General features: G+C 37.8%; 2 protein-coding genes across 2 annotated transcripts; one reads left to right on the forward strand and one right to left on the reverse strand.

Moving 5' to 3' along the window:
* The first annotated feature begins 1,304 nt into the window (after positions 1-1,304).
* LOC140007648 (uncharacterized) lies at positions 1,305-16,368 on the forward strand. The gene is made up of 36 exons (XM_072050571.1): positions 1,305-1,651; positions 2,661-3,825; positions 4,538-4,764; positions 4,844-5,290; positions 5,402-5,566; positions 5,649-5,891; positions 5,982-6,227; positions 6,318-6,518; positions 6,646-6,897; positions 6,979-7,233; positions 7,317-7,562; positions 7,645-7,890; positions 7,974-8,228; positions 8,310-8,510; positions 8,647-8,844; positions 8,966-9,214; positions 9,302-9,559; positions 9,651-9,938; positions 10,067-10,309; positions 10,391-10,624; positions 10,726-10,974; positions 11,057-11,308; positions 11,397-11,660; positions 12,099-12,347; positions 12,441-12,698; positions 12,790-13,032; positions 13,119-13,373; positions 13,458-13,640; positions 13,775-14,026; positions 14,116-14,364; positions 14,450-14,704; positions 14,792-15,040; positions 15,121-15,315; positions 15,447-15,683; positions 15,772-16,017; positions 16,105-16,368. The coding sequence occupies exons 1-36, from the start codon at positions 1,610-1,612 to the stop codon at positions 16,366-16,368; spliced, it is 9,561 nt and encodes a 3,186-aa protein (XP_071906672.1). The 5' UTR covers positions 1,305-1,609.
* Positions 16,369-18,940: 2,572 nt separating this feature from the next.
* Positions 18,941-23,058, reverse strand: LOC140007574 (uncharacterized). The gene is made up of 4 exons (XM_072050283.1): positions 22,794-23,058; positions 22,420-22,702; positions 21,289-21,690; positions 18,941-20,936 (listed from the first exon to the last, which is right to left on the reverse strand). The coding sequence occupies exons 1-4, from the start codon at positions 22,865-22,867 to the stop codon at positions 19,716-19,718; spliced, it is 1,980 nt and encodes a 659-aa protein (XP_071906384.1). The 5' UTR covers positions 22,868-23,058; the 3' UTR covers positions 18,941-19,715.
* Positions 23,059-24,066: the final 1,008 nt, after the last annotated feature.

The raw sequence follows: 24,066 nt of genomic DNA on the forward strand, positions 1-24,066 counted from the left end.
GAGATTGCAAATTGGGGCACGTAATTATGACTACATCAAGAGAAAGAAAATCAGGAATGTGACACAATCCCAGTTGCCGGGCTTTCGAGATATGCTGATAATACAGAAAAAGAAGCTCCAGCAAAAGGTGCCTGCCAAGAAGAGCAGCCAATATGTACGTCTCTTTCTTCTGTGGTAGGTAGGAAAAGATCACCGGAGATTAAGGCGCACATATTTTCCGAATAGCTTTCTTTGACGTTAAATCTCGAACACTTGATGTTCCTCCAAGTTCATGATCAATACACTAATAAGTAGTTTCCTACGGATCGGGATCACCAGATTAGCAGGAAGGAATGCACTATGCTATTCAGTGACAAGTCATAGCCACCAACACAATCAAGATCAAACCGACCAAACCCAAGTTGTATTGTCCTCCTTCGCCGCCGTCCTTATCTGGATAAAACGCAAGTCATCCAATACGTATTTTCTTTCTTTTCTCAAGACCATATTTTCGTTCTACAATGATGAACGATTATTATGATTAGAGGTAAGATTGAGACCAATTTTCCCCCCATAATTCTACTGCTGAGCTAAAGGCTGACGAAGGAACAGCTTCTCGTACGTAACATCCCCAGTAAATAATTAGAATCAGTACGCTATTAACATGCGACATAATCTACAAAAAAAACTGACGTGGAAGCAAGTACTTATGATTCAAGGACTACAATTACCATTACCAACAAAACCATGGCCCATGGGACCAAAAGTAGGATCAAACTTACTCTGGTTTCGTTTATTGACTCCTTGTAATCGGCCAACTTTTTCACTTGACGAGTACAGTCGTCATGCATCACTTCTTGGTTTGGTCCAGCAGCGTTGCTTCTGAATTGCAATCCCTGGACATTCAATGTTTAACATTTAAATTCATTTCACACTCCCATCTCCTGATGCTGCATCTAGGTTGAATTCCAGATAAGCTGGAGAGTGCTACATTTGGTATCAAATTCACTGCCATGAAAGCGTAAAATAAGCTCTGTACCTGTTACAATCCCAATCAACTAAGCTCTACTTGTTCAATTTCTAATTTCTCCGACTCATCATTCGGCTTTGGTATTTCTCCTGCGCTGTCAAAATAGCCGCAACTGGTAAAATTGAGCAACAGCCTCTTAAGTAGTTCACTTCCTGGGCCCGGTAAATGGCAATGGAAGCTTAGCGCTAACTGGCAAAAACAAGAACCTTTCGTTAAAATATAATCTTTTATAGCGCCAGTAACCAAAGAAGCAGTAGCTAAATGAACAGGTATGCGCAAATCATGAGATGAATGATCAGTAGTTGCGCTATAAAACCGCATGGTCATGTGAAATGGTGAATAATTACGTTCGAGGAACATTAAATATCCAACCGAATCAAATACATAATAGCATATAACAAGTGGCACTTTGTCATTTTTTGCCTACTTTAGTAACACACGTCCATCAAAAAAGATCGTTAAATGTCATCTACTCTTCAAGGACAGACATAAAAGCCCCCCTTTATTCTTAAGAAAAAGAGCCGATTACAATGCAGACCACCTCATACGAATAGAAATCTAAGTCCAACTCGTAAGCTTATTCTTACTACTGCATCACAAATGGCAACTGAAGATGATAAACCACAAACCATATTTGCAACGGTAAGTGACATTCCTTTTATCTGATAAGTCAGCTAGTTTATACCACTGCTCAGTAGCCTATGCATCAATATTAGTTCTCAGATCATGTACACATATAGTCTTGACTTTATCAGTTATGTGCATTCTACTACAAAATGGCTATGTGAAAATTTGCAGAATAGCTGTAACTGAGATGAAGATTCTAGTATAAAACCTTCAAATTAGAATATCTTGTTTTTCAGTTTTTAGGGGGTTGGAATGAACGTACAACAAGAAGTTGACAGATAAGAGGAGATCATGTTAATTGGCATATGATCATACAGAAGTTGATTTACTGTACCAAACAAAATGGCGCTAGCCTCCTTTCAATATGTAGTATGACAACAATACCGTTGAGCAATTGTTCCTCCTAGCTTGATCTGAGTCCTTGAAGCCGGCTACACACACCTAGTTGAGATTGTCAGTCGCCTTATACTTAGAAGTTTCCAGTTTCCACTTTTATAAGCTATATTATGAAAGTATACCGGAACTGCTCATATATTTAGTTGCATATACAGCAGATCAATAAGTGAAATTTTTGACCTCATAAAGGAACAAACAAAGAACATCTTTTAGTTGAGGACATCGATTGTAGAATCTTTTTGATGAGACAAACCAGAAAAAAAAAAGCAAGCATGAACGTATTTACACTGTCAAGTTCCTCTAATTACTAATGGTTATTTAGGCTATAATCATATAGAACTTCTCCTCTGCAAGCTGAATTTTTACAGCAGACTCAATCCTAAGCCAAAACTTCAGTATTTTCGAGTATCAGTCTTACATGTTCGATTTGAAATCAACTTCACTGAGAATTTCTAACATGATGCTCGTTAGCCCAAAAAAGAATAATTTTAAGAACATAAAATGGAAAGAGGACAAAGTGCTGCTGTCAAATCAAGTTTCATTTGCCTACTTAAATGGCGCTATTAGCAATTGACCATTCATCTTCCTTTTGTTTAATGGTTTGCCTCCAAATTTTTTTAAATTTCAGGATCTTCACCTTTTTCTGCAAGAAACAGAGAAGGAAGTCAAAGAACTCCATACTATTGGTACACCAGTTAGCAACCATCCCCTTGCAGAAATAAAGCAAGTAGAGCCTCTTCACAATGATACTGACGGCAGCTATGAATCCGAAAACTGTGAAATGAATACCGAACCTGACTCAAGCAATCAGAAGAAAGCTGAGTGTGGAGGCAGTGTAAAGGAAGAATCAAGTAGACATTCAATTGAACCAACCTCAGCTCACAGTGCAGAAGTAAACAATGTTGGAAGAGGGGCTTATTTTGAAGAGGGTGGCATGGGGTACAATTTTAATGACACAACCGCATCCTTTGAAGGGGATCCACATGAAACAAGTTTCCAGGCTAAAGAAGCAAACTTCCCGAAGATCTCATCAATTACAGATGATATGAAGTTGGATTCTGAAATTTTGCATTCAACTGTCAGTGAGATAGATGAAATAACAGGGAAAGGAGATGGTTCTGATCTATCAGAAAGCACCTCAACACAAACAGTGTGCCAGAGTGACCGTATAGAAGAGGCCAAAGAAAATGCTCAAATTGCTGAAATACAGCCAGCTGGCCATGTGATGACCTTAACTATGACAGATTCACGTGCTGGAACAGCAGGACTTGGTGTTACAAATTATGAGGTCAAATCAACTCATGGGACAACAGATGGTGGCAATGAAGATGTTGGCATCTCCTGCCATTATGAATATCCAAACAATGAGGATGACAAGAAGGAAAAAGAAAACCGTGACAGCAATACAGAACAGCCTGGAAATAGCACTTTGGTAGCTAAATCGATGGATGAGACAATGTCAAAGAATAAGGACTCAGACAATGTTGAACAACTTGAAGGAAAGTCAAGCACCAAAACAGAAGGCATTCAAGACACAAATATATTAAGTCAGGACATGGAAGAAATAACGCACAATCAACTTGAAATTCTAGGTACAGGCTGCTTAGAATGTTCTATTAGTGAAAGAGGAAGCAGTTCCTATGACAGGCCTGAATCTGTCAGAGCAGTCTCTGATATACTATCAATGAGCGAGAAGGAAAGCCAGACCAAGGAAAATCATGGGGACGATACTGAAGAAACAGTGCAGGAGAAAGATGAAGTTTCTTCAGGAGAACACAATTCTACGTCACAGAGTGAGTAATTAAATTTCAGATTCTGTTCCTTACGAGTTCTTCGATGGTGACAAAATACGGCCTATTGTCAGAAATAGCATAATTATGCTTGTATAGCCAAGAACACATAAGATATGCTGCCTGCAAACTCAGTAAACTTCCCTAGATTCTCATAGACCCAGACTCGCAACAGTCATTCCCTCCATATGTGTAATCAAAAGGGTGAACTCATAACCTGAATAAAACAAGGGCAACAGATCACCTTAGGCAAGAGAAGCACATTACAATCTATGCACATGATCAAGTTGCAAGCTTTCCAACCTCAAAAGCAAAGGCTCCATCAAAAACAAGATAGCTGAAACAAAAAAATTAATTTGTGCATACAAAAAGAATATTTTAGTTGAAGAACAGATAGGTATGCAGTTAAATATTATCATTGATGCCACCAAAGAGCTAGAAAACAATTTGTATTCTGAAATAGAAACAAACTTCTTCATAAGATGGTTATGTAATTGACAAGTTGAAGGTGCCCATGACACTAACTACTTGGTCTGACCATTGAATCCTTCAACCCTCACCACTTAAGTTCAATAGCTTTTGCTTCAAACACAAAGGTGTATCCATTTTAGGTCAATTTTATGGAGGGTAAAATATCCAACAGTAAAATGAGACACACAAATTTGCCCACTTGGTGATAGAGAGTAGAACTGATAGCATTTGATACAAAATGTAGGTAGCCACAGTATGGAAAGCAAGTCAGGAGAAGATTTAGAGGTCAAGAATGTTATTAGCATGTGCCCCATAGAAGCAGCCAATTGCATGAATGATCAAAAAATCAGAGGCAACAATGTAGCTACTGATTTAGAAGAGGGAAACAGAAGAATGACAGAATCAGTGAAAGACAATAGCTCTGTTCAGGAATTTCAAATGATATCTATAGACAATAATGCAGTTGATGAGGTAAGCTGTTTACCATTTCCAAAAGTCTCATTTTTCATGTCTTGCCTATAAAACTAAATTCCACATACGCTGCAAACAGGCAAACAACCCAGTGTTGCTTCCTGTAAAAAATAATGGGAAAGAAGCATCAGAAACAGGGGGTAAAGAACATGTCTCTGAGGTAGATGATTCTGCACCGATAGAGTATGAAGACAGAAGGGGACTTTCCATAGGAAAAAAGACAGAGGATGAGAACAGTCATAATTCAGATGACACAAGCAAGGATCGTGAACAACTGGCTATTTCTCAGTCGCTGGGAAAAGAAAATCAGCCAAATAAAGAGGACCACCAATATGAGGAAGCAACTACGCCATTCATGAGTCCTGATGAACCTCTCCAATCCAAGGCAGACATTGAAAATCCTCAAGTGTTCACCATAGCAGAAGAGACAGAAATAAATGAAGACAAGCTTCAAGGTGAACCAATTCTTATTGAGCAATCGAATGAAATGCAAGATATCCTATTAAATGACCATTCACTTGAGAAGGTTAGGATGCTAAGATTTTGCATCTGAAATGTTATGTTTCCCTTATGTCCATTTCCTTTCCTGTACTTTCTTACATTTGGTTGAAGGCTGACTGAGGAGTCTATATGATAGATCGGCAACAAGCATAGAAGTAGAGAGGATTCTAGCTGTTGTTCTCCTCTAGAGGTAATAAACCAAAAGAGCAAGCAAGAAGATGATCTGAAGCTCGAAGTAAATCCAGGAGTAAAGGCAGATGGAACATTTGTTGGCACAAACAATACAAAAAGCAGCACCAAGGTCAAAGAATAAAATTACTACATCTTTCCTTTCTATAACATCTCACCATCACAAAACTCATGTTTCATGACATTCAAGCCAGTTTGAAGAACCTGAGACAAGCGATGCCACAGAGAGTTTCAAGATAGAGATGCCAACTGAAGAAAAGTTTGTTGAAGGGCCCAGCCAAGTTTTAGCAGCAGATGAAACAGAAAAATTCGGCACTGGAGAAGGAAAGGAGATAGGAAGTGAAAATAATAAAACTACTTATGATGATATCAAGCAAGAAGTAGAACCAGAAGCAAAGCCAAATGAAAGCACAAACAATGCAAGTCAAACTTCAAAGGTCAACAACCATGAACAACTAAAATATCATCTTTTCCATGCTTAACAACTAAACTTAGTTTTTTCTGATGTTTCATTGAATGCACAACAGACCGAAGAACCTCAGACAATTTATAGCACTCAGAGTTTGGAGAAACAAATCTCAGACGAAGAACAGGTTATTGAAGGGCATCACCAAACAGCAGAGGAAAGACTAAATGATCACCTTCCAGAAGATAAAAGGGAGAAAAATGACATTGATACAGAGACAGAAGATGAGTTGAAGCCAGAAGTGAAGACAGGATTAAGTACAGATGAAGTTTCTGACACTGTAGATGAAGCAAGTAACAGTAAAAAGGTTGGTGACAATTAAAGTAACTATAAATCCTCTTTTGCTTTTGCAATTACTCAACCTTGTGACACTAATGTTTTGTAAAACTCTTGTCAGTTTAAAGAAGCTGGGATGATTGAAGCCATGCAAAGTTTGAACAATCATTTGCTAAGCAACAAGAAGGTTGGTGAAGGGCCTTTGGAAATTGCTGAGCGATTAGAAAATTACAGCCCTGCAGAAGTAGGAAGGGAAAAAAGGAATGTCAAAGTTACATCAGAAGCAGTTGAGTCAAAGCCTGAGATATATACAGGACAAAAGGTAGATGAAATACCTAATGTCACAAAAAATTCAAGTGAAAGTACTGTGGTCAAACTACAAAAGTAATCAGATTTCCTCTTTCCTTTCTTCAAAGCTCAACTTCCTAAGATGTTTCTATGTATACCAGTTTGAAGAACCTGAGGTAATAGAAGCAACTCAGAGAATAAACACACCAATGTCAAGTGAAGAACAGGTTGTCGAGGGGCCTATGCAAGTGTCAGTTACAGAGAATGTAGTAAACTATTGCACTGCAGAAGAAAGAAAGGAGAAAAGGAAAGGCATTGATACAACTGGAGATGACTTAAATCCAGAAGTAGATCCAGAAGTGAAGGTAAATGAAGTATCAGCAACAACAAGCAATGCAAATCAAAGCAAAAAGGTTCAAGAACATAAAATTTGTTTCTTACCTTACTGTACAACTCAACTTCTTAATTCTTAAGTCCTATGTAATTTACCTCAGTTTGAAGAAACTGAGATATATGATGCCGCTCAGAGCTTCAAAAAACAATGTCCACCTGAAGAGAAAGGTCTTGAAGGAGCTTACCCAGTTTCAACTGCAGAAGAGAAAGTAAATTATAGCCCTGCAGAAAAAGAAGAGGAGGGAAGAGATGTCAAGGATACAGCAATGCAAGAGGAATTAAATCCAGAATTAGCTACAGGACTAAAGTTGGATGAATTATCAGAGTCCATCCGCAATGCAAGCACAAGTACAAAGGTCAAAGAACAAACACAAATTCAGTTTTCCATTTTCTGATAAGTAAATGTGCTTGTACTGATGTTCCAAACAATTCATACCAGTTTCAAGAACCTGAGCCCATTGACGTCACTCAGACTGTCAATAAACAGATATCACATGAGGAAAAGGTCATTGAACAGGCTGACCAAGTATCAACTCCAGAGGAACTAGTAAATTACCACCTTGTGGAAGAAGAGGAAAATGTCAAGGACACAACAACCGCAGATGACTTACAGCCTGAGGTAGATCCAGGAGTCAGGGCAAATGAAATATTTGATACCAAAGATAATGCAAGTGAAAGTACAAAGGTCAACAAACCTACACATTTCATCTTTTCATTTTGCCATAAAAAACTTGGTAATCCTGATGTTATATAAACATTGAAAGCAGTTTGAAAATCCTAAAATTGTTGATGCAACTCAGAGTTTGAACCAAAAGAGAAGGGAAGACAAGGTTGTTGACAGACCTCCCAAAGTTTCAACAGCAGAAGCAGCGAATTATTGCTCTCCAGACGTTAAGGACGAAGACAATGTTAAGGACGCAACACTCAGCCATGAGTTAAATCCAGATGTAGATCAAGGAGAAAATGACACTAAAGCATCTGAGACCACTGAAAATGCAAGTGAAAATACAAAGGTCAACAAGCCTACCCATTTCATCTTTTTATTTTGCCACAAACCAACTTGGTAATCCTGATGTTTTATAAACATTGAAAGCAGTTTGAAGATTCTGAAACTGTGGATGCAACTCAGAGTTTCAACCGACAGATGACAAGGGAAGAGAAGGTTGTTGACGGGCCTCCCAAAGTTTCAACAACAGAAGAAGCGGTGAATTACTGCTGTGCAGAGGAAGTTAAGGAGGAAGACCACGTCAAGGATGCAACACTCAGCCATGATTTAAATCCACATGTAGTTCAAGAAGAAAACGCCACTAAAGAATCTGAGACCACAGAAAATGCAAGTGAAAGTACGAAGGTTAGACAACAAAGATATCTACAATTTTGTTATTCATTTTTGTAAGAATTCCGCTTCATAATTATCATCAAGTCTATACAGGTCGAACAACCTCACTGCATTGAATTCTCTCAGAATTTCAAGAAAGACATTCCACATGAAGACGAAATTGTGGAAGGGCTTCACCTGGCTTCAACTAAAGAAGAAACAGTAAACTACTGCAATGCAGAAGAAGTTAAGGCAGAAGGCTATGTCAAGGAAACAGCAACCAGAGATGAGATAAAGCAGGAACTGGATTCCAAGGTAAGAGGCATATGAAACATCTAAGACCACAAAAACTGCAAGCATAACTCCAATGGTCTAACTACAAATTACCTAGTTCTTCTATTCTGTTACAACTCAACTTCACAATACTGATGATTCATAGCATATATAACAGTTGCAAGTATCTGAAAATAGAGAAGCAACTCGTGTAATCAACGCAGACATGGAAACTCAAGACGATGTTATTGAAGGAGCTCATCAAGTTTCAATTGTAGAGAATGTTGGAAATTATAGGCCTGCAGAAGAAAGAAAGGAGGACAATGTCGACAATGTCGACAATACAACTGGAGACAAGTTGTCAACAATAATAAAGGTAGATAAATATCCAACATCACAAAATTATAAACGATAAAGAGAGAGACTCTTAAAGTTTTGTCTTCCATTTTGTATAATAACTCAACTTTCATAATCCTGATGTTGCATACACATTCCAGCTTGAAGAAACCACTGGCACTGATGTGGCTGAAATTTTGGAGAAAGACAATCCAAGAAAAGACAAAGTCAATGAAGAACCTTCCCAAGTTTCAGCTGGAGAGGAACCAGCAAACTATAACCCGACAGAAGGAGGAAAGGAAAGGAATATCAATGATGCAGGAGCTCAAGATGAGTTAAAGCCAGAAGTAGCTCCAGGAGTAAAGCTATATGAAATATACGAAGACGTGAATGAAAGCAAAAGCACAAAGGTCAAAGAACAAGATACCCACAAATTTCAGGTTGCTTTTTTGGACTTCATCATGCATCAAGCTAACATTTCAACATATGTATGCCAGTTTCAACAACCTGAGCCAAGTGATACCACTCAGAGTGTCAACAAACAAATAAAAAGAGAAGATAAGGTTGTCAAAATGTCTCCGGACAAATTACCAGCAGACAAAATAGTAAATTATCAACTTGCAGAGGGAGTAGAGGTAAAGAATGTCAACGATAGAACACTGGCAGATGAAAACCACGAAGCAAAGCCTAAGACAGAATCAGGAATGATGGCAGATGAAATATCTGAAACGCATTATGCAAGTGAAAGTACAAAGGTAAAATAAGAATCAGAACTACCAATTTCATCCTTTTCTTATTGTAATAGATGACTTCATAATGCTTATAATTAATAACATTACACAACAGCTTACAGAAGCCAAGACTGTTGATGCAACTGATAGTTTCCAGGAAAAGATGCCACAGCAAGACAAGGTTGTTACAACTGCAGAACAAACAACTAATCAAAGCCCTGGACAAGAAGAAAAGGAGGAAAGGAATCTCAATGTTACAACAATCAGCGATGAGTTAAAGCCTGAAATAGATCCAGGAGAAATATCTCCGACCGTAGACAATGCAGAAGTAGGAAAGGAGAAAAGGAATGTCACAGTTACAACAGCAGATGAGTCAAAGCCTGAGAGACATATAGGACAAAAGGTAGATGAGATACCTAATGTCACAAAAAATTCGAGTGAAAGTACAGAAGTCAAACTAGAAAAGTAAATAGAATTTCCTCTTTCCTTTCATTAAAACTCAAATTTCTAATATGTTTCTATTTATACCAGTTTGAAGAACCTGAGGTAACAGATGCATCTCAGAGAACAAACACACCAATGTCAAGTGAAGAACAGGTTGTCGAGGGGCCTATGCAAGTGTCAATTGAAGTTAATTATTGCAATGCAGAAGAAAGAAAGGAGAAAAGGAATGGCATTGATACAACTGGAGCTGACTTAAAACCAGAAGTAGATCAAGAAGTGAAGGTAGATAAAGTATCAGCAACCACAAGCAATGCAAGTCAAAGCAAAAAGGTTTATGAACATGAAACATATTTCTTTCCTTTCTGTACAACTCAACTTCTTGATTCTTAAGTCCAATATAATTTACCTCAGTTTGAAGGAACTGAGATATTTGATGCTCAGAGCCCCAAAAAACAAAGTCCGCCTGAAGACAAAGGCCTTGAAGGACCTTACCCAGTTTCAACTGCAGAAGAGAAAATAAATTATAGCCCTGCAGAAAAACCAGAGGAGGAAAGAGATGTCAATGATACAGCAATGCAAGAAGAATTAAATCCAGAATTAGCTCCAGGAATAAAGTCGGATGGATTATCACAGTCCATCAGGAATGTAAGCACAACTACATAGATCAAAGAACAAAAACAAATTCAATTTTCCATTTTCTGATAAGTAAATGTGCTTGTGCTAATGTTCCAAACAACTCATACCAGTTTCAAGAACCTGAGCCCATTGATGCCACTGAGACTGTCAACAAAAAGATACCAAGTAAAGAAAAGGTTGTTGAACAGCATGACCAAGTATCAACTCCAGATGAAATATTAAATTACCACCTTGCAGAAGATAAGAAAAAGAGTGTCAAGGACACATCAACTGCAGATGAATTACAGCCCAAGGTAAATGCAGGAGTCAGGGCAAATGAAATATTTGATACCATAGATAATGCAAGTGAAAGTATAAAGGTCAACAAACCTACCCATTTTATCCTTTTATTTTGCCACAAACCAACTTGGTAATCCTGATGTTTTATAAAATTGAAAGCAGTTTGAAGATCCTGAAACTGTGGATGCAACTCAGAGTTTAAACCAACTAACGACAAGGGAAGAGAAGGTTGTTCATGGGCCTCCCAAAGTTTCAACAACAGAAGAAGCAGTGAATTACTTCTGCAAAGAGGAAGTTAAGGAGGAAAATGTAAATGATGCAACACTCAGCCATGATTCAAATCCACATGGAGTTCAAGAAGAAAATGACACTAAAGAATCTGAGACCACAGAAAATGCAAGTGAAAGTACAAAGGTCAGGCAACAAAGATAACTAGAATTTTGTCATTCATTTTTGTAACAATTCCACTTCATAATGATCATATTTCATCAAATCTATACAGTTCAAACAACCTTGCTGTATTGAATTCACTCAGAATCTCAAGAAAGACATTCCACATGAAGACGAAATTGTGGAAGGGCTACATCTGTCTTCAACTAAAGAAGAAACAGTAAGCTACCATGAAATTGTGGAAGGGCTGCACCCGTCTTCAACTAAAGAAGAAACAGTAAGCTACCGCAACACAGAAGAAGTTAAGGCAGAAAGTTATGTCAAGGAAACAACAACCAGATATGAGTTAAAGCCGGAACGGGATTCCAAGGTAGAGGTATATGAAACATTTAAGACCACAAAAACTGCAAGCATAACTCCAATGGTCCAACTACAAAATAACAATTCCTTCTGTTCTGTTACAACTCAGCTTTATAATAACAATGTTTCATAGCATGCATACCAGTTGAAAGTATCTGAAAATATAGAAGCAATTCATGGACCCAACACAAACATGGAAAGTGAAGACGACATTATTGAGGGAACTCATCAAGTTTCAGTTGTAGAGAATGTTGAAAATTATAGGCCTGCAGAAGAAAGAAAGGAGGACAATGTCAACAATACAACTGGAGACAAGTTGTCAACAATAATAAAGGCAGATAAATATCCAACATCACAAAATTATAAGGATAAAGAGAAAAACTCTAAAGTTTCATCTTCCATTTTTTTATGATGACTCAACTTTCATAATCCTGATGTTGCATACACATTCCAGCTTGAAGACACAAATGAGACTGACATGGCTGAAAATTTGGAGAAAGACATCCCAAGAAAAGACAAAGTCAACGAAGAACTTTCCCAAGTTTCAGCTGGAGAGGTATCAGCAAACTATAAGCCAGCAGGAGGAGGAAAGGAAAGGAATGTCAATGATGCAGCAACTCAAGATGAGTTAAAGCCAGAAGTAGCTCCAGGAGTCAAGCTATATGGACTATCCGAAGACATGAATGAAAGCGAAAGCAAAAAGGTCAAAGCACATGATACCTACAAATTTCAGGTCTCTTTTTCGAACTTCATCATGCAGCAAGCTAACATTTCAACATATATATATATATACCAGCTTCAAGAACCTGAGCCAATTGATACCACTCAGAGTGTTAGCAAACAAATAAAAGAAGAAGATAAGGTTGTTGAAAGGTCTCCGGGCACATTACCAGCAGACAAATTAGTAAATGATCACCTTGCAGATGGAGGAGAGGTAAAGCATGTCAAGGATAGAACACCGGCAGATGAAAACCTTGAAGCAAAGCCAAAGACAGAATCAAGAATGATGGCAGATGAAATATCTGAAACGCATTATGCAAGTGAAAGTACAAAGGTAAAATAAGAATCAGAACTACCAATTTCATCTTTTTCTTATTGTAATAGATGACTTCACAATGCTAATAATTAATAACATTTCACAACAGCTTACAGAAGCCAAGACTGTTGATGCAACTGATAGTTTCCAGGAAGAGCAGACAAAGGAAGGCAAGGTTGTTGAAGGGCCACCCAAAGTTTCAACTGCAGAACAAACAATTACCGATAGCCCTGGAGAGGAAGAAAAGGAGGAAAGGAATCTCAATGTTACAACCATCAGTGATAAGTTAAAGCCTGAACTAGATCCAGGAGAAATATCTCCAACAATAGACAATGCAAGTCAAATTACAAAGGTCAAACAACAAAATTCGTTATTTCATTTTTCACTTTTGTACCAGCTCAACATCACAATGCTGATGCTTCATAAATTTCTTACCAGTTCAAAGGACCTGAAATTGTTGATGTCAGCCCAAGTTTCAAGAAAGAGATGCCAAGTGAAGATGAGATTGTTGAAAGGCCACCCCAAGTTCCCACTCCAGAGGAATTAGTAAGTTATAGCCCTGATGAAGAAGGAAAGACAGAAACAAATGTCAAGGAAACAACAAACAGAGATTACTTGAATCCGGAAGCAGATCACAAAATGGAGGAAGATGAAATATCTGAGAGCACAAATAGTACAAGTAAAACTACAGAGGTATAAGAACAGACTAACTAAAGTTCATCCTTATTTATGTAACATCAACTTCCTAATATTACAGTTTCATAAAATTTATACCAGTTTGAACTACCTGAGAACATAGAAGCAACTAAGGGAGTGAACACACAGATGCCAAGAGAAGACAAGATTGGTGAAAGGTCTATCCAAGTTTCAATTGCCAAGGTTGTTGGAAGTTTTAGCCAAGAAATAAAGGACAAGAGTGTTGACAATGCGACTGGTGATGAGTCACCAACCAGAATAAAGGTAGATGAAAACTCTAAGACCACATTAAATGCTAGTCAAAATACAAAGGCCAAAGGAAAAATATTAAGAAATTAGTGTTCTGTTTTGGTAACAACTCAGTTCCACAATGCTGATGTCGCATAACTCTATTACAGCTTGAAGGATACCATGTGAATGATACAAACCAAAGTTTAGAGAAGGAGATCACAAGTAAAGACAAAGTTGCTGAACAACCTTTCCAAGTATCAACTGCAAAGGAACAAGTAAATGATATCCCAGGAGTAGGAAAGGAGGAAAGGAATGTGACAGATGCAGCAATCCAGGATGAATTACAGCCAGAAGTAGCTCCAGGAATAAAGCCAGATGATGCATCTCGGACCATGATGAATGCAAGTGGAAGTATTAAGGTCAAAAAAGTTAAAAGTACCAATAATTTAAGTATTCCTTTTGGTGATAGCTCAATATCATACAGCTGACAATAAAAAATTTATACCAGTTTCAAGAACCTGAGCCAATTGATGCCGCTCAGAGTATCGAAGAACAGATAACAAGTAAAGACAAGGACGTTGAAGGGCTTCACCATGTATCAACTATGGATGAAATAGTAAATTATCACCATGCAGATGAGGGAGAGGAAAAGAATGTCAAGGATAAAGCTATCATAGATGAATTAAAGCTGAAGGTAGAATCAGGAGTCAAGGCAGATGAAGTATCTGAGACACATTATGCAAGCGAAAGCACAAAGGTCAAAAATAATAACTACCAATTTCATCATTCCCTTTGGTAACAAATTACTTTGTAATGCTAACATTTGATAAAATTCATACCAGTTCAAAGAAGCAGAGACTGTTGATGCAACTAGCAGTTTCCAGGAACAGATGCCAAAGGAAGACAAGGTTGTTGAAGCGCCTGCCAGAGTTTCAACTACAGAAGCAGTAGTTAGTTGCCGCCAACCAGAAGAAAAAAGGGAGGAAAGGAATGTCAAAAATACAACAATCAGAGATGAATTAAAGGGCGAAGTAAATTCACACTTAACAGTCAGTGAAGTACCTGAGACCATACAAAATGCAAGTGAAAACGCAAAGGTCAGACAAAAATAATAACTAAAATTTGATATTCCATTTCTGGTTTAGATCAACACTGTAATGCTGATATCCCATAAATAATGCCAGTTCAAAGGATCTGAGCCAATTAATGTCACTCAGGAAGTGCCAATTGAAGACAAGGTTGTTGAAGGTCCTCCCCAAGTTTCAATTGCAGAGGAAACAGTATATTATAGCCATGCGGAAGAAGGAAACGCAGAAAGGAATACCAATGAAACAGCAACGAAAGATGAGCAAAAGGCCAGAGTGAATCCCGAAATAGGGGTAGAAGAAATATCTCTGACCACAAAAAGTGAAAGTGAAAGTGAAAGTACACAGGTCTATAATTTAAAATACCCACTTTAGTCCTTTTTTGTAATAACATTCCTACTGCTGATATTTGATAAACTTTATACCAGTTTGAGGTACCTGAGAGAACAGAAGCAGCTCCGGATATCAACAAAAAGATGCCAAGTGAAGACAAGGTTGTCAAAGAGCTGTCTTTCCAAGTCTCGATTGCAGAGCATGTAGGAAACTATGGCTGCACAGAGGAAAGAAATGAGGACACGAATGTTACAGATACAACTGCAGACAAGTTAGCAACAGGAATAAAGGTAGATGAAATATCTAGTACCACAAAAGTTGCAAGTCAAAGTACAAATGTCCATGAAAATGTACGTAAATTGTTTTTTGGTTTTTTAGCAACTCAATTTCTTAGTGCTGATATTGCAAAAATCTATTTTAGCTTGACGAAACTGAAGATTTCAAGAAACAGATTCCAACTAAAGACCAAGTTGTTGATGGAACTTGCCAAGTTTCAACTGCAGTGGAACTAGTCAATTTTAGCTCCACAGAAGAAGGAAAAGAGGAAGGCAGAGTCATGGATGTGTCAAAGCAAGCTGAGTTAAATCCAGAAGGAGCTCCAGAAATAAAGTCAAATGAAACATCAGAGACCCCAATGAATGCAAGTGAAAGTACCAAGGTCAAAGAACAAAAGTACCTATAATTTTAGCTTCCTTTTTATGATAACTCAACTTCATAATGCTTATCATTCAACTGGTGTACAACAGTTTCAAGAACCTGAGACGATAGATGCCACTAAGAGTTCCCACAAACAGATGACGTATGAAGACAGGGATGTTGAAGGGTCTGACCAAATTTCAACTGTAGAGGGAATCGATAATTACAACCTTGCACAACAAGAGTGGAATGTCCAGGATACAAGAACTCTAGATGAGTTAAAGCCAGAGGAAGATCCAGGAGCACAGGCAGAGACTATTTCTGAGACCACATATTGTGCAAGCAGGAGTATCAAGGTCACACAAAACATACATATAAATTTACACACACACACATATATATAATCAATTTTATCATGCTAATGTTTCATTAATGGGTACCAGTTTGAAGAACCTGAAGCAGTTCATGCCAACCATAGTTTCAAAATAGGGATGCCAGCAGACAAGGTCGTTAAAGAGCCTCCTCAAGTTTCCCGAGGAGCTGATTTATATGACATGCTTCCAGAGGAGTACACATTCAAGGATATCATTAGGAGGTTGGGACCGATTCCTCATTCTTATTCAGGAGTTCATCTTCCTGCTCATTTATTGGACAATGCTGACAAGTACAAATACCTTTTACCTGGGAACTGTAGAAGAGAAGGCTGACATGGCTGGAGTAAGAGAGTGAGGTGCTTAGGTTATCAACAGAGAGGCAGAACATGTCCTGCACCATGATAGGTATGCAGTGTAACTGATGGTGATGACATATACAGTTTTCGGATATGGCCACATGCCTTGATGGTTTCAACAAGATTTAGGTCATTATGTCTGAGTAAAGCAGGGAAGAATGGATGGCTTGCTGGTTTACTGGGTAAACTTTGTCTGTATTGCTGCATTGTTTACCAAGTTGGGAGAATGATTAGGGCGTAATGACGTGAGAGTTGTGGACAAACTCTGCTTCACTGTTGCTGCATAACCCTGAAGATGCTGTAGAGTTACATGGCATTTCTCAGGATTTTCTTTGTGTAGGAACTTTGTTTTGCCTTTTGTTCTTCTTTTTTTTTTTTTGACACTAATTTACACAATCATCTGACTGAGCAAAGATTCCATTAGCTGTAGAGCTGACTTTATTCCACCCGAGGCATTTATGCATTGTTCGTGTACGTTCCTTTCCATCTTGGATTCTGCTTACCTTTCTTCGGTTTACCCTCGTAATTTTCTTGCAGAGACCACTTATTTTGAATTTTGTGAACTGTTGAGACTTGAGTGAAATTTTCAGTATTGCTGGTGACTGAATCTAGAGCAAGTTTGACAAAACTTTAAGGATCAAGGAACAATTCCTAGGCTTTGTAAGACGGTTGTTGCAGTAGACCAAAAATTTACGACTAGCATGTGATGTGATGTGGTTTCGGCTTCTTTGCACTTTGATCTGACTACAAATGTGCTCTGAATTCAAGTTGGTTCTTTTTCCAAGTGCGTATTCTGAATTGAACCACCACCACCATAATTATTCGATTATGGCCACCGGGGTGGTGGTTTGTCAGGTTTCGACTGGAATGTCACGTGTCCCCCTGTGGTGAACCCCGTTGTTATTTGGATAGGAAGAGGGTAGTCAACAACTTCTTCTTATTGGAGCATACGACCTTTACTTTACAACTGCAAACTGGACCCATCTTTTTATCTTGTGCAAAAGGATTCACTCTCTACGCCAACATAAATACCACCGTCTATTAATTAAAGATGATACCTTGCATCTTGCTGCGATGCTTCCAGGAAGGAGTGGTGAAATTTCTACCGCCCCTTCCGTTCTTAGCCGACACACAGTTGCATGCATGGTTTTTCCAAAGGACAGACCAAAACTAGGTTAGTTCACACTTTGGGCTTCAAACGCTTTTAAGGAAACATTACATTTGTTGTCTGTCTGACCAGAAGTTGGAATTTTGACTTCAAAGTCACCTTTCCCGGTTCCAGAAAGATTTGGGATTCCGGGACCAATTCCAAGTTCAGTGTCCGGTTAAATAAAAGAAATTTCCAGATAATCAAGAACAATAATATATTGGTTGTTAAGTTGAACAACTTTAGGGCTCTGTGCAAATGCATCTCTTATTAAAAATTGCTCGCACGGTAGTATTTGTATTTCTAATCCACGTTTGGCTCTATCTTATGGTACATTAAGGGCCGTTTGGAGTTGCGGTGATTCATTAAAAAGTACTTTTTCAATAAAGCTTTTAATAAAAGTACTTATTAACTATTTAAATGCTTTTAAATATATTTTTTGAAAACGCATTTCAATAAGTGCTTTTTGCATCGAATAATGTGTAATTTAGAAATTTTTAAAAGTATTTATCTCTTTATTTGGCTCATAATCTAAGATAAAATGATTAAATTTGATGTTTCTTTTTTTTTATTATTATTATAAATTATGAAAGCTATTTTAAAAACACCAAATTTGAGTTTTTGCTAAAAATACTTTTAACATAAAAAACTCGACTCCTAATTTTATGGAATGATATTCACTAAACACTTTAAAAGTACTTTTTTAACAAAAGCACCGCAATCCCAAACAGAGCCTCAGGAACTTAGATAAACGGTTTGTCATACATTTGTCTGCTCTTGTTTAAAGAGCTAGCGTTTTCAGTTTTGTCCACCTTTAATAGAAACTCTCTCACCTCCCCAACGGGGTTCTCAATTGGCTTCCCAACAACTAGCTCCAAAGGCACCATTCACGACCCATCGAGGATCAAAACTAAGCACACTTTTCGTTGAACAAACAACATTCATAACTTTTTATTTTTTTTTTGGAGCACATTCATAACAACTTAATCAAGCCATTTCGGAAAAGTTACCAGACTTTACAAACGGTGCTGAATTTTCCACCATAAATTTACCTACCAAAGTGCATTTCTACCAAGAAGTTCAGGAGGACTATGTGCCAAAAAAACAGCTAAGACTTTAGGCAATACTCATTACCCTCTCCTTCTAGATAACCTTTTCGAAATTCATCCATGCATGGATGCATCCCAGAACTAAACGTGTTATATGCTATTGAATTTGCACTAGCTATTAAAGAGTTCAAGAAGTTGAGTTTGGCAGCCTCACCAATCCCCAGTTCTCCACTTGTACTTGTCTCAAAAGAGTTGAGTCTTTGACTACTATTCTGTCTCCATTCCCTCATTTCATTATTACTTGCCGTTTATACGTACCTAAAAAACCTTTACCATAACTGCAAACATCCTCATCTCAAAACTCGAATCACAATGTTTTCATATAGGATAGACGAAAGAGCGACAACATGACAGGCAATAAAGCATTGTTTTCTCAAAGTAGATAATACAGTAGGCTGGAGTGGATGCTGAAACTGACAGAAAATTCACCGTGTCAACATTTATTATTGCTCGAATGGGACACTGTCCATGCCATGTTTCCCAGAAAAATACCCTCCAACTCCAATTTTGCATGCCAGGGAAAAAAATGCCAAGCAGATATCACACCTCCAGTTTGTCTTTTGAGTAGTTCAGATTGTGGTTTCCAACTGCAAGCCCTTGAAAATGCATCAAGGTTTCAGAGCAAGTCCAGTTATCTGTATAGACAGAACCTGGTCCGCATAAACAGAACCAAGTACTCCTCAAAACATCCGTAGTAGCAAATATGTCCGCAACCCAAGAAACACAAACAGGCTGCTGAACAATTGGAAAAGATTGGACACTGACCATCCTACCAAATAATGGAACACCATTGCGCACAGCGTACATTCTTAAATAGTCTATAGGCTAGCATGTTTGGTTCGTTTTAGCCCATCTCAACAAAAACTAGAGAGAACTTCCAGTTGCTCTCACAGGACAAGAACCCTCTGAAATATTTTGCTCCAGTCTTTCTGTTTGCTTTACAATTAACATCCATGGAGTGATCTAGCTGTCATATTTACCCTATTACCTGCTCTTGCCCCAGAGGTGCATCTCCAGTATTGGTTGGTTACTCTTAACATGTTACAATCAAGTTGCATCCTAACTTAACTAATCACTATCCCAAGTTTCATCTAACTCTTTAAAGTTTTTGATATTTCTGCCATGCCCATTATTCTTCTGGTTATCCTTCTTCAGCTCATAATTTTCCTCATTGTAAATGTAATCCTTACAATTCTCCGATGTTCCTGGGACAAGGTTTTCTTCAGCATCTGACTCACTAAACATATGAGAAATCGCAGCATTAGGTCTTCCCCAATCTCCCCCAGAATTGCCTCTCAAGGCTTTATTGTCCTTCATACTCCCTGCCCTTGATACCCCAAAATCCAGGTGAATTGCTGCAGAACTGTCAGCATCATTTGGAGGACTCTTTATCCTACCAATACCATCTTTATTACCTGTCCTCGTATGATCATAGTCATCCTCATCGGTACTGCTCTGGTAATTGTAACCAGGAGCTCTAGATTTCATCACATTCTGCCTTTCCCTATCATCTGATTCGTACATGACATCTTCCAGATCACTCAACATACCATCTGAAATGGAATCTTTGACAACCTTTTCTACACGTAACTTAGATTTCTCATTTCTGCTGAAGCTTGTGCTTTTACTGCTTCTAAGAATCTTATCTTGTTGCCTTCTTGCTACTTTGTGCCCAGAAAATCGGTCACGAGCTTCACCAGAGTCACTACAATCAGTCTCATCATTACTTACATCCTGACTATCATTGGAATCCCATCCACCATCATCCTCAGACATATCTCCATCGTCATCATCAGAAGCAGTGATTCTTTCCCTGCCACGCGCACTACTCCAGTTCTGTGTCCTTCCTCTGATATTATCATCAGATTCATCACCTCCAATCTTTTCAGATCTTCTGAATCTATCACCTGAATCTTCCTTGTTCCAGTATCTGATTTTTCCAAACTCTTCTTTCTCTGCAGCTTCCTCAGCAGCCCATTCTTTATCAGCTGCATCCTCTATCTCAGCTATGAATCTGTCAAGCTCCTCCTGGTCACTGTCTTCAGCAGATTGTGATTGTTGCAGATCGCTAATAGACACCATCTCTGTCTTTTTGTCCCTCTGGAAGACGTAGGGGCTTCCTTCTTTCTTGTCAATTGCATTGAAGAATGTTGAAGCTACTCTTTGGATACTAGCCATTGCAACAGGATCATCAGGATTTACTCCCTTCCGGCGGAGCTCCTGCTCGATTTTCTTAATGTTTAGTTTCTGAGATTCTAGTGCTTGTTCAAATCTGGCTTTGAACAATGCCTGCAAAACAAAGATAACAAGTCAAAGAATGAATTATTTAACAAATCCACACTTCCAATGTTCTAAAACGAAACTCCCCAGTTAAACCTTTCATTTTCTACAAATATTTTCCAGCAGGCAATTTTTGGCACCATTTCCAGACAATTTAAATCCTTTAGAAAAGCTTGACTTGGTAGTATACATGTAAGTTCCAATAAGTACAGACGCTTACAAGAAGGATATTAAAAAAAAAAAAACTCTGAAGCATAAGCTTGGAAGAATAAAATTGGAAAGGCAAACAACTTTAGAGTTAGTAAATCACCTTGCAGGCAATAAAATGGCATAAAACAGAGAAGAAAGCTACATAACTGACCTTCCTCTTTGTAAGAGTGTTGATAGGTATCAAATTCTTTGGTTGCCGATAGTTTCTGCCACGAAACATTATGATTGTTTTCACATTATGCACGTTAACCACAATTCCCCCACTCAGTCTTGCCAGCATGCTAGCCATTTCCTTAATCCTTTCCTTGGGGAAGTTATCGCAACAAACCTGTACGGTCTCATGAAACTTCCAATGGAGGTGCATATTTTGTACAACTCCACCAAAGACTCCACGAACTCCAACAGGAACATAATTTCTATTTCTGTAGCCAATCTTCTTATATGCCTGCAGTTGCTCGGGAGTTAATAGCTCAGGGTCATGGCATGGAGGTGGTAGCTCAGGAAGCTCATATTTTTTCAGCTTCTGCAGAAGCAATGCCACCTTTTTCTTTGCCTACACTAGTTCAAAACAGACATATCTAACGTAAGACAATAAGCTGGTATGCCATCACAGAAGAAATGAGTTCTAAAGATATTTTTATGCTAATGCACAGCAAAAAAATGAGATGCCATATATCATCAGCAGCTGATAACAGCTAATACGCATCATGTATTAGCTTATTGGTTATATATGACCATCTCATCAGCAAAGAGAGAATTAAGTGTGGAGTGACACGAAAGAAGATCCGTACTGTAACATAAGACAGAACCACACAGACAGTACAATTCATCCCACTAACAAGATCTGAGTAGCGAAGCAAAAGTATCAAACTCCATCCACAAAATCCGCCACTAATGATTCCCATAAACCAAAAGTATCAAACACAAGACAACAGAGATCGAATACTATAGAGGCATATGTGAATGTAAATCACAAGTGCGCAAAAAGAAAGCATAGCAGAACCACTAATGAACCATGTTCTCTTAATCATGGAACTGATCAAACGAAAATTCTCAATATTTTGTCCTTCACATAGAGCACACCTCAAGGTGCATAGCCATTATTTTACTAAATTCGTCATCAGTAATTTCTTTCACTTCTCAGGAAATTCATCCTGCACTTGGTCACTAAAGGATATAATTCGACTAGTTGAAGGGAAAGAACAAAACTTGATGCTTTGAAAAGGATGGAGGTGAAGAAGAGATAATTGGAGTTAAAAAAGAATAAAGAGGAGCAACGTACTCTTCTGAGATTGTAAATAAGGCGTTCCTCGTCAGTCATCAATTTCTTCCTCAACTTCTTAGCCCGCCGAATCTCTCTCAAGGTTTTGCCCGATTCCTTTCGCATCCGCCTCTCCACTTTGCTCCTCATACTCTTGGCTGACAATCCCCGAGCCCCGTCGAAGCCATTCCACACTCTCCTCATTGAAACAAAACACACATCTTTCACAGGAAAAACACTCCCCTCAATCACGCCGCCGCCGCCCCATTTCGTCCAACCATCTCCTTCACCCTTCACCGCATTCCTTTAAAAAGTAAGAAAGAAAGAAAGAAAACTTTAGCAAGAATTCAAAAAGCAAACGGAGAGAGACACACATAGAACAGAAGGAGCATTACTTGGAGGAATTGAAGAAGAAGAGAGAAGAGAGGGCTCTGAGGGACTGTCTTTGAAGATTTTTAGCAGCCAACATTATGGCCAATATATGATGATCTAAAAGGCTGCCGTTATGATTTGATCTTGTGTATATATATATATATATATTTTCTCTATTTAAATCACCTAGCAAGTCGAAGATGAAGATTGCATTTCCAATGGATTGGGAATTTGGAGGAGGATGCAACCACAGATATTTTTGCTTATTGCTGCTGTGGGTTTTTTTAGGGGTTTTAGAAAAATATTAGACGTGGGCTCTCGCTCGACTCGTTTAATTTATGGGTTGAAGCTAACGACGTCGTTCGCTTAACTAATGGGTTGCTCCAAAATTGAAAATTCATGCGGGCGGAGGGATGGATCGGATGTTCCTATCCTTTCGCTTGTGGCTCCAAACGTATAATAAAAATATAATAAACAGGGAAAAGTCTGAAGTAACGAGCGTTATGATAACGAAACTGTTTTTACCTGATATAACAGGTAAAAACACTTTTAGCGACCATTTGATTACCTGTTATACTGGTCATCTAAATAAAATAGTACCTAAAAATATGGTTAGTAAGTTTTACATTAAAAATAGTAAGTTAACTCAAGAAATTAGTAACTTTTATGTCTCAAAAAGTAAATTTGAAGAAATATGGAACTTACTTTTTTTTTGAAGTAGATAACTACTCTATATCTAAAACTTACTTTTTGGAGAGTAAGTTTAGTTCAAATAATAGTAAGTTTTTATAGACTAATAGTAAATATTGTTGATAGAATAGTAAATTTGGGTTAATCATCAAAACTTACTAGTTTATGGCATAAATTTACTATTTTACTTAAAGAAACTTATATGGAACAAGTATTAGGAAGTTTATTTGAAATAATGCTAAGATTTTTTATTAATAATTGAAACTTAGTATTATAGTTAGTAATTACTCGTAATGTAAATGTATGATACACAATTGTACGTATCATTTATAAATGTTATATGTTTTAAGCATTTTAAATAAACTATGAAAACTTTTTTTTTGCATATGACCTTATAAAATATGTAAGAATAATTTGTCATATTATAAATTTTGAATTATTTTTGAATTTGTAAAAGGTTAAAAAGTTTGGATGACAGTAAAAAAAAATCTTTTGAGTTATATATAGAATTGCACTTATCTATACATCACAATTTCCATATATGGACACCGATGAATATAATAAAATGGTACGCAATTTTCATATATTAATGCCTATGAATTTAAT

This window comes from Coffea arabica, chromosome 5c, assembly GCF_036785885.1.
Source record: "Coffea arabica cultivar ET-39 chromosome 5c, Coffea Arabica ET-39 HiFi, whole genome shotgun sequence".
In the NCBI taxonomy this organism is placed as follows: domain Eukaryota; kingdom Viridiplantae; phylum Streptophyta; class Magnoliopsida; order Gentianales; family Rubiaceae; genus Coffea; species Coffea arabica.